The sequence below is a fragment of the Lithobates pipiens genome, unplaced genomic scaffold (genome assembly GCF_037356315.1).
Source record: "Lithobates pipiens isolate NorthernLeopardFrog02 unplaced genomic scaffold, aLitPip1_a1.2 Scaffold_8, whole genome shotgun sequence".
Classification (NCBI taxonomy): Eukaryota; Metazoa; Chordata; class Amphibia; order Anura; family Ranidae; genus Lithobates; species Lithobates pipiens.
This window is the reverse complement of record NW_027507903.1, coordinates 294,250,009-294,262,610: the sequence shown is the minus strand read 5'-3', so window position 1 is coordinate 294,262,610 and position 12,602 is coordinate 294,250,009. Positions and strand designations below refer to the sequence as shown.

Below are 12,602 nucleotides of genomic sequence, written 5' to 3'. Positions count from 1 at the left end.
GGTTGGGATTTACCACTGTGCCGCACCCTTATGGAATATTCGGCAGGTTTTACCCTTTTTATCCTTCTTTTTAAAGATGGAATTTTGCTGTTTTGCTTTTCCTTGGGTATTACATTTGTGCAGTATAGTTCTAGTCAGTTAATAATTGAACCACTTCACCTCCTTGCATCTGCGTAAGCCTAATGGACCACAGCAATTTTTAGATATTTGCATCTGCTTGTTTGGTAGTAATTTTGTTACTTGGGATCACAAATGAATACATACAGTGGCAAAGCTAGACCTTTTCACCCAGAGCAAAGACTCAGGTGGTGGTGAGGCCTGAAATTTACCTCCCATAAAGTGGTGTTGCTTTCTTCTTGAACTTCAGCTAATGTCCTTTTTTCATCAACCCAAACCTGAACACTTTAGCAGAGCACAGATATATATATATATATATATATATATATATATATATATATATATATATATATATATATATATATATATATATATATATATATATATATATATATATATATATATATATATATATATATATATATATATATATATATATATATACTATAGGATCGAAAAGACCTGGGATACCTTTTGGCTGCCCCAAGGAGAGTAGTACTGTGGGTGAACAGCAGTAGGTGTGGCCAAATTGTGGCAGGGGCTTAAAGGGGCATGGTTACATTTAAAAAAACAAACTTTTTTGTACCCAGACAATCTGCTTGGATTAATAAAACAAACATTGTAAGAAATATGTACTTTGCTTACCTTTTTAAAAGTGGACGGGGCCAGTCAGTAGGGAAGCAGACAAGGTGTGGACAGTGTCAGTAAGGCAGTGGATGATGTCGAGATATGTTATGTTATTTTATTTTAATTTTTTTTTACAATTTTAGGAGCCTTGTTCGGGGGGCAGGCTTTGGTGAAATAGTGTCCAGATAGTCCCCTGATGTCTCACTTTTAGGATCGAGAAAGAGACTGAGGACAGACTCCCCAGTCCATTTTCCCTGCAGCCATAGCTGCCCTGGACAGTGACCGGATGGGAAGGGCTCTATATTGAGTGGCTTCCTGTTCATTTACAAACCAAGATCTAATAAACAGTATGCTTCAATATGCATGAACAATGTGAATGATCAGTGGCAATCACTGTGTGTTCATTCAGAAAAGGAAGGAGCCAGTAAAGGGGGCCTGAGCAGCAGTAAGAAATAGAACCTGGACAAAAGGGGCAGCGAGGGTGGAACGGATGAGCTGTATTTTCCTCCTGCTGAATGCTGGTGGGAGGAAGAGAAGACTGCTTTCTGGTGCAGCAAGTGTTTGAAAATGCAGCTTATCAGTTCCAGTAAATGCCGCTTCTGCCACCTCTCCTGTCCAGGTGTGACAGGGAGGCCACACAGGGCACATAGGCCCCCCCCCCCCCGTGTTTTGGCCCTGCAGGCACCTAGTTTCGCCACTATCCAGGAGAATACACAGGGACTAGTGGGCAACAACAGTTGGTGTTTATGGGTGGCCGCGTCACCAGCAGAAGAAACAAGCGTAAGCAAGCTGACACACTAACTGCCCTGATTTCAGCTGTCCATGTACAATAACGCTGTGTATCCGAATAACTATCACTCATCCGCAGCCTCCCTTTCCAACCAGTGGGGAAGGGGAGCTGAATCAAGCGATGTCATCACATGCTACAAGATGCCTGAAAGCCAAGGAGCTGTTTACTATGTCACATGGGAAAGAGGGGCGGGGCAAGGGTCTGCAGAGTGCTCAGTGCACACGAGCTGGGTGTATGTGTAGAAATTAGAAAGGGTCGCTAAGTCAGTTCTGTGTATAGGGTAGGGTGGCATTTACTAGAACTGATAGAGCTATACTTTCCTCCACTTGCAGCAACTGAATGCCAGCAGTTTAAAGAAGAAGCTGGCTTTCAGCTGCTGCAAGTGACGGAAAGTAAAGTCCATTAGTTCCAATAAATGCCCTACCTGCCGTCCTCTCCCTAGAGCATAGGGATGGTGGTACCTGGGGCATTTTGCTATCCTGGCCCTGAATGCCTATATTAGTTTTTGGGACAAGATGCCTTTCTTTTGTCAATATGTCTTACAAAAGAGATTGTTTTCAAAAATGAAACAAAAAAGCTAAAAATTAATTTACTTGGTTTAAAAAAACTGCTGTAGATGAAATGTTTACATTAATTCTATGATTTGACTTGTTTTATAATACACTAAATCTTAATTTCTGGTACAAACTGCTTTTGATTTACGTGGCTAAAGGTGTTGATTGTCAAAATGCCAGGGTGCAGATGGTGGGTGGGCTGGGAGGGTAGCGTTAGGGGGGACTTGTACTGGGAAGGAGGGAACCCATGCCTCTTGGACAGGATTGGGCAAATTTTAGACATAGGCCTTTCTTATGATCTAGGAGCTTCTCTCTTCCTTTGTTACAGACTCTGACTACCACAATTAACTCTTTTGTGGCCCTCCTCTCAGTAGGTTAGGTCAACTAGCTTCCAAGAGTGTTTTATATTTTTTTTTCTTTTCTTTTCTTTTTTTCTTTTTCTCCCCTCCCTCTATAAAAAGTCTCTACACAATAACTTTTCTGGGTATCTTTCAGATTTGGTGAACACCTCAATGAAACTTTGGAAGAGCTTGCTCCGGGATGCAAAATAAAATTTTTGGTTTCCGAGGATGGAAGTGGAAAGGGCACTGCCATTGTGACGGCTGTAGCCCAGAGGCTTGCAACCCAGAGAAAGCACATTAATGAAATATTGGCCCCATTTATAATGACCCATGAAGATCTAAAGGTGGTTCAAAGCCTATTGCATAATGAAATGGAGATTGGCCTACATAAGGAGACACAGCCTGGAGCCACTGTGAAGATGCTTCCAACCTATGTGCGTGCTACGCCAGATGGAACCGGTAAGAATCAAATATTGATCAACATCATGTATAATTAGCTTTGTTATTATGAGACAAATCCGTCTCTGTATCCCCAAAAGTTGGCAGTTGATGGGTAGGATAATTAAGATTTATGGATTCTAAACCTGCTGTGATTAGATCCTGATTATTTGAAGCAGAATAACACGTGCAAGAATTAAACCACTTATTTCCCACTGGGTTGAATGAAAAAGAAAAAAAACATTAGTATGTACCAGGCTTAAGTAGGCTGTTGGGTTACCTATTTTCAAACTTTATATACAACCCAATGAATAACTGAAGTGTTGCTGTGAGGCAGTGGCTTGCCAATGCAACAGGAAGTGTTGTCTCGGTCAGGATCTCCAGATAAGAAACTTCTGCAACAGATGCACAAAAAAACAAAACTCGACACTACAGGTGTCAAACGGGCCACCCTCCAGCTGTTGAACTACTAGGCCCAGGAGGCATTACAAGGCTGAGAGTTAAAAGCATGGCTTCCACAGGCAGAGGCATGATGGGACTTGTAGTTCTGCAACAGCTGGGGGGGCCACCTGTTTGACACCCCTGCAATACACCGTAAAAGCAGGGTGCTAGACATTGTAAAAAAAAAAAATGTAAAAAAAAATGTCTGCCATTGCTGAAATTGAGCATTGGCTATGAATCATTCTGCTGGGCAACCTGCATTAATACAAATAATGCTTCCTATTTTAATGTTACTGGTGTCAAGCCTGACCTTGATTGGAGATTAGCAACTATGGTAATTCATGATTTATGTGCCATGAGAAAATGTTTTGGCTTCTGTGGACTTTAATGTCTGCTCATTAAGTGATGTTTTAAAGCGGGAGTCAGCCGGGAGTTCCGCCGTGTGTTTTTTTTTTTTTTTTTTTTTTTTTTTTTTAAAAGCTAGCAGCTACAAATACTGCAGCTGCTGACTTTTAAAATAGTGACACTTAACCCGCCCAGCGCGCCCGCGATGCCGGCACCCGAAGCCGATCTCTCGATCGTCTCTCGGGTGCTGCCGCCGCCATCTTGGGTATGGGAATCGGGAAGTGGAGCCTTTCGGATTAATTTCCCGGTTCCCTACTGCGCATGCGTGAGTCGCGCTGCGCAATAAGGATGGTTCCTGCTGTCTCTGGGATCCATGTGTTTCCCAGCAGGCAGCGGGGGACTTTCGGAAAGGGGCGTAGATTCTGCGGAAAGGGGCGTACCTTCTGCAGAATCTACGCCGGAAGTGGGTGCAGATACCTGTACTGTACAGGTATCTGCACCCCCCTCCCCCCTGAAAGGTGCCAATTGTGGCGCCGGAGGGGGGGGGGAGGATTCCAATGAGCGGAAGGTCCACTTTAGGGTGGACCTTCGCTTTAAATGGCAACTTTATTGTGGTATGCATATAAACTAAATATCCACTTGGTTTTTATTTTAATGAGTCAAAAGTGGTTCTGCTGTGGAAATGTGATTGTTTTGGCTCGACAAAGTTTGTTTACATAAAATGGGTTGTTGCCATTTTTACCCATGGAGAATATTTTATATTTTTTTTTCCCATGCTGAGCTCTGCTTGAGATATATATTTTTCCCTATTACAGAAGTTGGAGAATTCATTGCTTTGGATTTAGGTGGTACCAATTTCAGAGTATTGTGTGTAAATGTGGGCTTGAAAAATGAAGGTGGCGTGCAGATGAAGAGCAAGACCTTTACCTTGCCTACTGAAGTGATTCAAGGGACTGGAGAAGGGGTATGTCTCTCTCAAGAGTGGTAATATTTGAAATCTGTAATGTATATAGTTTTTAAACAAAGTGGTTGACTTTTTAAACTGACATTCCCTGTCTTTTTTTTTTTTTTTTTCTTCTAAGATGTCCAAATTCTACTAGAATATTCTAATATTTTATACTATTTTTAAACCTCTACTTTGCAACATTTAATTAGTGAACTGAATATAGTTTATAATACCGTACACGCTTTGGATAACATTTTTTGTCAGGCATGATGTATAAATAACCACCCAAAAATCACATACTTCTATATACAAGTGGAGCTGACATCAAGAAACAAAAGTTAATTAAAACGAGAGATCTGAAAGTGAAGATCTAGATACAGATCAGTGGAACAAGCATGCTGTTTACAATGACTCCAGGCAATAAAGCAGAGGTGTGACATGAGCACCATTTGATCATGGCATTTTGTCCCTAATCTGCCAAGGAGCATTTATTTTTTTTATTTTTTTAACTACACAAAGACTATGGCTTGGCTAATGTTTTAAGAGAACATAAATCTCTTGTCTCCATTTAGGAAACAATATAATGTATTCAATTTCTTAATGAATGTATATGCCTGTTCTTTCATCACACTGGGGTTTGTTTAGGAGTAGAACATGTTTACTTTGTAAAGTGAATCATTACTGATTTTAGTGAATGAGGTGAAGCTAAGTGAAGAAAAATTAGCAAAAAAATACCCAATCCAATCATGTGCAAGGGAAATCTAAATGGGGGGGGGGGGGGGGGGCGTGCGAAATCAACTGGATTTTCACTTTGCAACTAAAATGTTTACCTTAGTGAACATGATGATATACAAGGGAATTTCCAAAATTTCCACACTTTTATATATTTAGTTGTGCCCCCCCCCCCCGCCACCTGCCCAGCACTTACCCTGTCTCGTGGGGCGGCAGGTGACATCGGCGAGGGCTGTCCTCCTGTCCTCTCCTATGATTGGATGCCTGATAGGTGTCCAATCACAGCGCCTGTCGTTTTCAGCCAATCAGGTGATCGGCAACAGACCCGAGCACCTGATTGGTGGAGAGGTGGTTCAGTGTTAGGAAAGTGAATATTCATTCACTTTTCTAACACAGCTGGGTGAACTGCGAGCGCCAAGCATGGTGCTCACTGTTTACCTTTTTTGACCCCTATTAGAGCTTATGATTCTGATCAGGTGCTTCAAAAATACGGCCATAGATTCGCGCAATGCATCTATTGGTAATAGAGAGGGTGGCTGCAGAGAGGGGGGCGGTGCCCGTGTGCCCTTATGGATGCAACACCACTGGTTGGAAATGTTAAGGACAGAAGAAGTAGTAATTGGGCATGTCTGAGTGTGTCATTTGATTAGTCTGCCTGGTAAGCCGGCTGACCTTGCAGTTTATTAAGAGTTGTCATGCTGTGGTGAAGATGGTTGCGAAACTTGTATATAGTTACATCAGGGCTCAAAATTTCAAGTCCTGAGCCACTAGCCAGGCCCTAAGAGTTACTCGCCACCAGTTGCCCCACCCAACCTTTTCCCTGCCCCAGCCCTAAGTCCACCCCTAAACCTGCCCTTGTAAATTATCTCATGAAATTACACTGTTAAATGTTTTAAGCAGCATCACGTTTCATAGGCGAAACACTGATACTATCACACAAGTCTAGGGGGCGAGATCTTGTTACACCGCGCTCCGAACACAGACCCAGCCAGCTCCGTGACACAGTGGGACATCCCGTGTGTGTGTGTGTGTGATCCACGAGAGAAAGAGAGAGAGAGAGAGGCTCCAGCCTCACTTCAGCTCAAAGCAGCTCCAAGGTAGTCCAGTCCTACTGCTCTGTCATCTGACTGATCGCTACGGTCAGCCTAGTCCAACCCTGCTCTTCACTCGCCCTGCATTAAATTCCACTTGCACATTGTGATTTTTGAGGGCTGGTTACATAGTTGGGTTGAAAAAATACACAAGTCCGTCAAGTTCAGTTGGTTAAAATATTTTTTCCAACAAGAACTCATCTATGTGGTCTTTTAGTAAACTCTCCAGTATCTTCCAACTATAGAAGTTAAACGAACAGGTCTATAGTTACTTGGTAAAGACTTTGATTCCTTTTTAAATATGGGCACCACATTGGCTCTGTGACAATCCAGTGGTACCATTCCAGGTAAGGAGTTCCAAAAAAATTTAACAATGGCCTTGAAATGACAGAGCTCCATTCTTTTAGGATCTGTGGGTGGATGCCATCTGGTCCGGATACTTTAGCTACCTTTTATTCTGTCTAAATCTTTCTGGACCATATCCCTTTTCAGCCATTGTGGATCATTTGGGGCTGTCAATACCGCCCCCACTATGGACATGAGCTCCCCCATGTTCCTTTTGTATACACAGAGCTGAAGAAAGTAGTTAATAAATTTTGCCTTCTTTGTCCCCAGTTACCAAATCTAGATTATTTTGTAAAGGGCCTGCATGCTCGCACCTGACTTTTTTTTTTTTTTTTACTATAAAGCACTTCCCGCCCAAGGCTGTCATGGACTTTCAGTGGGAATATCTGAATGATGCCAGCAGCCAGAGGCATCATTCAGATATCCTTGTTTTCAGCCAGCGATTCTGTGCACCATAAGAACGATCATAGCGGCAGTTCTGCCACTTGATTGTTATTACAGGCGACTGGAGGGGACATTCCCTCCCTCCTGCCGCTATCCGGTGCTTCTCCGGGCTCTCCTGTGCCATCGGGGACCATGAGAAAGAATCATCCAGTGCTGGATGATGACAATGGAGATTTCCGGTGACCAGATGGTCACCAGGTATCTCTATGGCCGTTGGAGGCTGGGCGAGACGTTATGATGTCACGCCCGGGTTCCCATAAGTAAACAAAGCCGCGATCGCGGTTGTCGGCATCGGATCTGTGAATTTTTTTTTTTTTTTTTCACGATCCCATGCTTTCCAGCCTGGAGGAGAGATGTGGGGTCTTATTGACCCCACATCTCTCCATAAAGAGGACCTGTCATGAATGATTCCTATTACAAGGGATGTTTACATTCCTTGTAATAGGAATAAAAGTGATAAAAAGTTGTAAAAATAAAGTAAAATAAAAAAAAAAATTAGTTTTTTAAAACGCCCCTGTCCCCGGTAGCTTGCGCTCAGAAGCGAATGCACACGTTAGTCCTGCCCACATATGTAAACACCATTCAAACTACACATGTGAAGCAACAATTCTAGCTCTAGACCTCCTCTGTTACACTCAGTATGTAACCTGGAAACATTTTTAAAGCGTCGCCTATGGAGATTTTTAAGTACTGAGGTTTGGCGTCATTCCATGAGTGTGCACAATTTTAAAGCGTGACATGTTGGATATCTAGTTACTCGGCGTAACATCACCTTTCACATTATACAAAAAAATTGGGCTAACTTAACGGTTTTGTTTTTTAAATCGTGAAACTTTTTTTTTTTTTTTCCAAAAAAAAATGGGTTTGAAAAATTTTTGCGCAAATACTGTGTGAGATAAAAAGTTGCAATGACTGCCATTTTATTCCCTAGGGCAGGGATCCTCAAACTACGGCCCTCCAGCTGTTGCAAAACTACACATCCCATGAGGCATTGTGCAGCTCTGACATTCACAGACATGACTAGGCATGATGGGAATTGTAGTTCCTGAAAAACTGGAGGGCCGTAGTTTGAAGACCCATGCCCTAGGGTGTCTGCTAAAAAAATATATAATGTTTTGGGGGTTCTGAGTAATTTTCTAGCAAACAAATTATGATTTTTACGTGTAGGAGAGGAGTGCCAGAATAGGCCCGGTATTGAAGCGGTTAATATAGTTGAAGAATTTATAAATTGTACCAAAGAGGAATAGCGTTCTTTGATATGCTTTTTGTGGCAGAAAGTGTGCCGGGAGCACAAATTAATCTCCATGTATGCTTAGTATGGAGATAAAGTTGTCTCTTAGAGTAATTTGAGTGGGCATTTATGAAACGCCCAGCTTATATTGGCACCATTTTTTCCCCCATCTATTTGAACCGCACAAAGAAGCTTTAAAGGGAAGACTTTACTGTATTGTATTTACTAAATTTCTAATCATTCCTTTTTTTTTTTTTTTATTTATTCAATGCCACCAAAACAGAGCTCACCATTTGCATTAAATAAAAAAAAGAAAATGTATAAAATTTTAATTTGGGTACAGTGTTGCATGACCCCACTTTTGCCAGTTAAAGTAGTGCAGTGCTGAATAGCAAAAATTCCCTGGTTAACCTAATTTCTCTATCAGAATCGTAACCTTCAATGTTATATACTGAGGGAAGTTCAGCAGAATTGCTATGTCACTATTAAACGTCCTGCTGTTAATGTTAAATTGGTGCAAATATATCTAATGACCAATTGTTTTGCCAGTTTAGGTTGGGGGGGGGAGCCATGTGGTGGGATAAGTGTATTTTTTTTAAATTGCTTTGTTCCAAGAGATAGGGCATTTTCTTTCAAAAGCAACCCTTCTGGAAATCAATGCAGTTAAACTCTTTTGTAATTGTACATTTTCTGAAGAAGGAAAGACAGTTATAATAAAGCTTTTAATATAGTATGCTATACCAGCTCAGGATAACATGACAAATCTTGCATAAAAAGAATGCCGAATATGACCAATAAATTAGGCTGGAATTTTACATGTACAGTGCCTTGAAATGGTATTCATACCCCTTGAAATTTTGCACATTTTTATCGTGTTACAACCATAAACGTAAATTTTATTTTGATGGAATTTTACCACAAAGTGGCACATAATTGTGAAGTGTAAGAAAAATTATAAATGGTTTTCCAATTGTATTACAAATATCTGAAAAGGTTTGGCATGCATTTGTATTCAGCCCCCTTGACGCCGATACCCCTAACTAAAATCTAGTGGAACCAACTGCCTTCACAAATCGCCTAATTAGTCCACCTGTATGTAATGTAATCTCGGTATAAATGCAGCTGTTCTGTGAAGCACTCAGGTTTGTTAGAGAACATAAAAAACAAATGGCACCATGAAGGCCAAGGAAGACACCAGGGGTACATTTGTGGAGAAGTTTAAAGTGGAGTTAGCAGTGGCAGTCGGTGAAGTTTTATAATGGGGGGGGGGGGGGGGGCATCAGATGCTGCCCCTTTTTGACCACTCCCACTTCTCATAAGTCCAATCCCTTATAGAATCCACCCACTCTGTCCCCTGTATTCCACTTGCTTCCATTCATAGTGTTAGGAGTATACAGTCCCCAGAATCACAGATCGGGGTATACAATCCCAGAATCGCAGGCCAGGATATAAAGCTCAGCCACGCAGATCAGGTCCGCATCATGTATAATACACCCATCATATGACAGGTGTATTATATGATGATGATGATGATGATCAACATACTCATCATTGTGAATTTGTAGAATACACCCAGCGGGTGGTGTCATTGCTATCCTCCATCCAGTGAGTGACCATGACATCTGGCCAGGTAAGTGGTAACTAATACTCTTTTTTTTCTTAGCAAGTTGCAAGTGAAGTTTCAGTTTGAATCCTGAGGATTAAACTGACACCTCATTGCAAACAGAATGGGTGTCCGTTACATCTGTCAGCAAGCATTAAGCAAGTCACCTTTTTAAGCCCAGTGTAAGTAAATTATGGAGACAGTGAAACTCCGGAGGATAGAATTTCGCTTTATTTAATATTTATTGCAAGCATAGAGGAAAGCAGCAGTGTAGCATGTCCTTGCAGCAGATGAGAAATGGTTAACAATCGCAGCTCCTCCATGGATGTTTTGCATGTCAGAGCAATCATAATACAGAGGTTTACCTACTCGAACTTTCACTTTTACTTCCAGCTTGCTGTTCCACCACATGAAATACTGTCTGTGAATTCCCTCCCACATCATATGTATTTGTAATCCGATCCATAGCTCAAAGTGTAACACGCACACAGAACTGCTGTCTATGCCTCTCCCCTGCCTGCTCCAGCTCACACCTAGATAGTCCACCTGTCTTAAGTCCGGCTTCACCACGCTGATGGTGATCGCACTCCTCGGTCCACTCTGAGCAGAGAAACTGGAATTGACGCCAGTGCTCCGAGGGAAAGCACCACCAATCAAAAACAAGTTAAGCATAAGAACGGTACCGGACTAAGTATTCAGGTGTACTCCATTGCACCACAAGGCAGGTCAAAACCAGGCAAATGAAGCGACTTGTCTGCAATCACGTGATTGCATAGACATCACGCTTCCCATAGTGCACTGTGTCCGGCACCTGATGACAGTGCACTTAAGACTGCTTCCCTTTTTTTCTTTTTTTAAATAAATAAAAAATATCTCAAGCTTTGAACATCTCATGGAGCACTGTTCAAGCCATCATCTGAAAATGAAAAGGGTATGGCACAACTGCAAACCTACCAAGACATTATCCACCATGGCGACCAGTGAATACAAATGCATACAATCCCAATAAAATACATTTTGTTTTTTTGGTTGTAACATGACTAAATGTGGAAAGTTTTTTAAGGTGTATGAGTGCAATTTGAAATGGCGCCACAGAAATTTGAATTGTGACTGTTTTAATCTTGGTTCTCTGCAGCTGTTTGATCACATTGTGGACTGCATCACAGAATTTCAGAAAGAGAATGGTCTTCTGGGGAAAAAACTACCTTTAGGCTTCACATTTTCCTTTCCCTGTAAACAGACAAGCCTTGATCAGGTAAGATGCTTGTTATGTACTGTTCATCTACTAATATGCATCATATTAAGCTCCTTCAGTAATATAATGTCCTAATGTACCCCAAGAACTAGGCAATTACCTCTATGTAGTCTAATTGCCCAAATAAAAATAAAAAAATGTAAATGAAAACTAAAAGTTGGTTTTAAGTATCTACTGGCATGCACAAGATCTTCCAGACCTGCAAAAAAAGATCACAGGAGAGCCGTGAGGAGTAAAATGCCAATCTGAATATCAAAATGCCATTTAGAGTCGCAAAAAAAGTGCAGCGCTCTCCTTCAATATAGTGCATAAATATCTGAAAACCATGTAAAATAATCTATATATAATTGTATGCAAGATATATATATATATATATATATATATATATATATATATGTATGTATATGTGTATGTATGCATGCATGCATGCATACTTACATACATACATACTTACATGTGTGCAGGGTGTCGGACACACAGGTCTGTGGGAAGCATGACATGATTGCAAACAGGAAGCGCTATTGGCTTCCCTTAGAACTTCCTGTTTTGGTTAGCGATTGGTGGGTCCCAAGGCGTCACTTCCGGTTTCTCGATTGGCCTACTGTGATGGGCACAGTGAGGCTACAATTGATGAGGAGTTTTATCTAGCAGTAATGATATATAAATCACCTGATAAATGGCTATTTACAGTCCTGCATTACTAAGTTTAATATTTTTTTAATATATAATATTTCTCTCTGTCTATAAATGATTCAATGTCCTTGAAAAAAAAAAGGTTGCAATCCCTTACACCAAAAAGTCTTCAGTAATTGTCTCTGATGACCACCACAGTTCCCTTCACCCCACCTATAGGTGTCGTCCTGCTTGAATGCGCCCAATGGGCTTTTTCAAAGGTTCAGGCCTTGAGAAACCCCATTGGGCGCTACGCGTGAGGTGGGTGGTGACGTAATCCCGCTGCTAGGTGGAGCTGTGTATGCCAAGGATTGTATTGTGAAATGCCTGTTTTTTACTTCTCATTTGTGAGTCCATTTATATATGAAAATCAATACTTTTTATTAGCGATTCGCACTATGGTTCTTGGTCCTCTTGCCTCCCATAGGATTGGCAGCATGCTAAAAGCTACAGATTTGGAGAGTACAGCCAGTGGGAGCGCTGACACTTATAACACTGCAAAGCGCATATAGACCTCCTCTTAATTGGTGAAGTCCATTCAAGCAGGTGATGGGACACCCACAGGTGGGGTGAAGGGCACTGTGGTGGTGATGGGCAATTACTGAAGAGTTTTTGGTGCATGAGACTACA

At 41.5% G+C, this 12,602-nt stretch overlaps 1 protein-coding gene across 3 annotated transcripts in view; it reads left to right on the top strand.

Moving 5' to 3' along the window:
* Positions 1-12,602, top strand: part of HK3 (hexokinase 3) — a 164,751-nt gene that overhangs the window by 126,697 nt on the left and 25,452 nt on the right. For all 3 annotated transcript variants that reach the window (XM_077472476.1, XM_077472475.1, XM_077472477.1), the window contains exons 11-13: positions 2,584-2,888; positions 4,469-4,617; positions 11,181-11,300. In XM_077472476.1, coding sequence (XP_077328602.1) covers positions 2,584-2,888; positions 4,469-4,617; positions 11,181-11,300 — 574 coding nt within the window. The remainder of the gene's footprint in view (positions 1-2,583; positions 2,889-4,468; positions 4,618-11,180; positions 11,301-12,602) is intronic.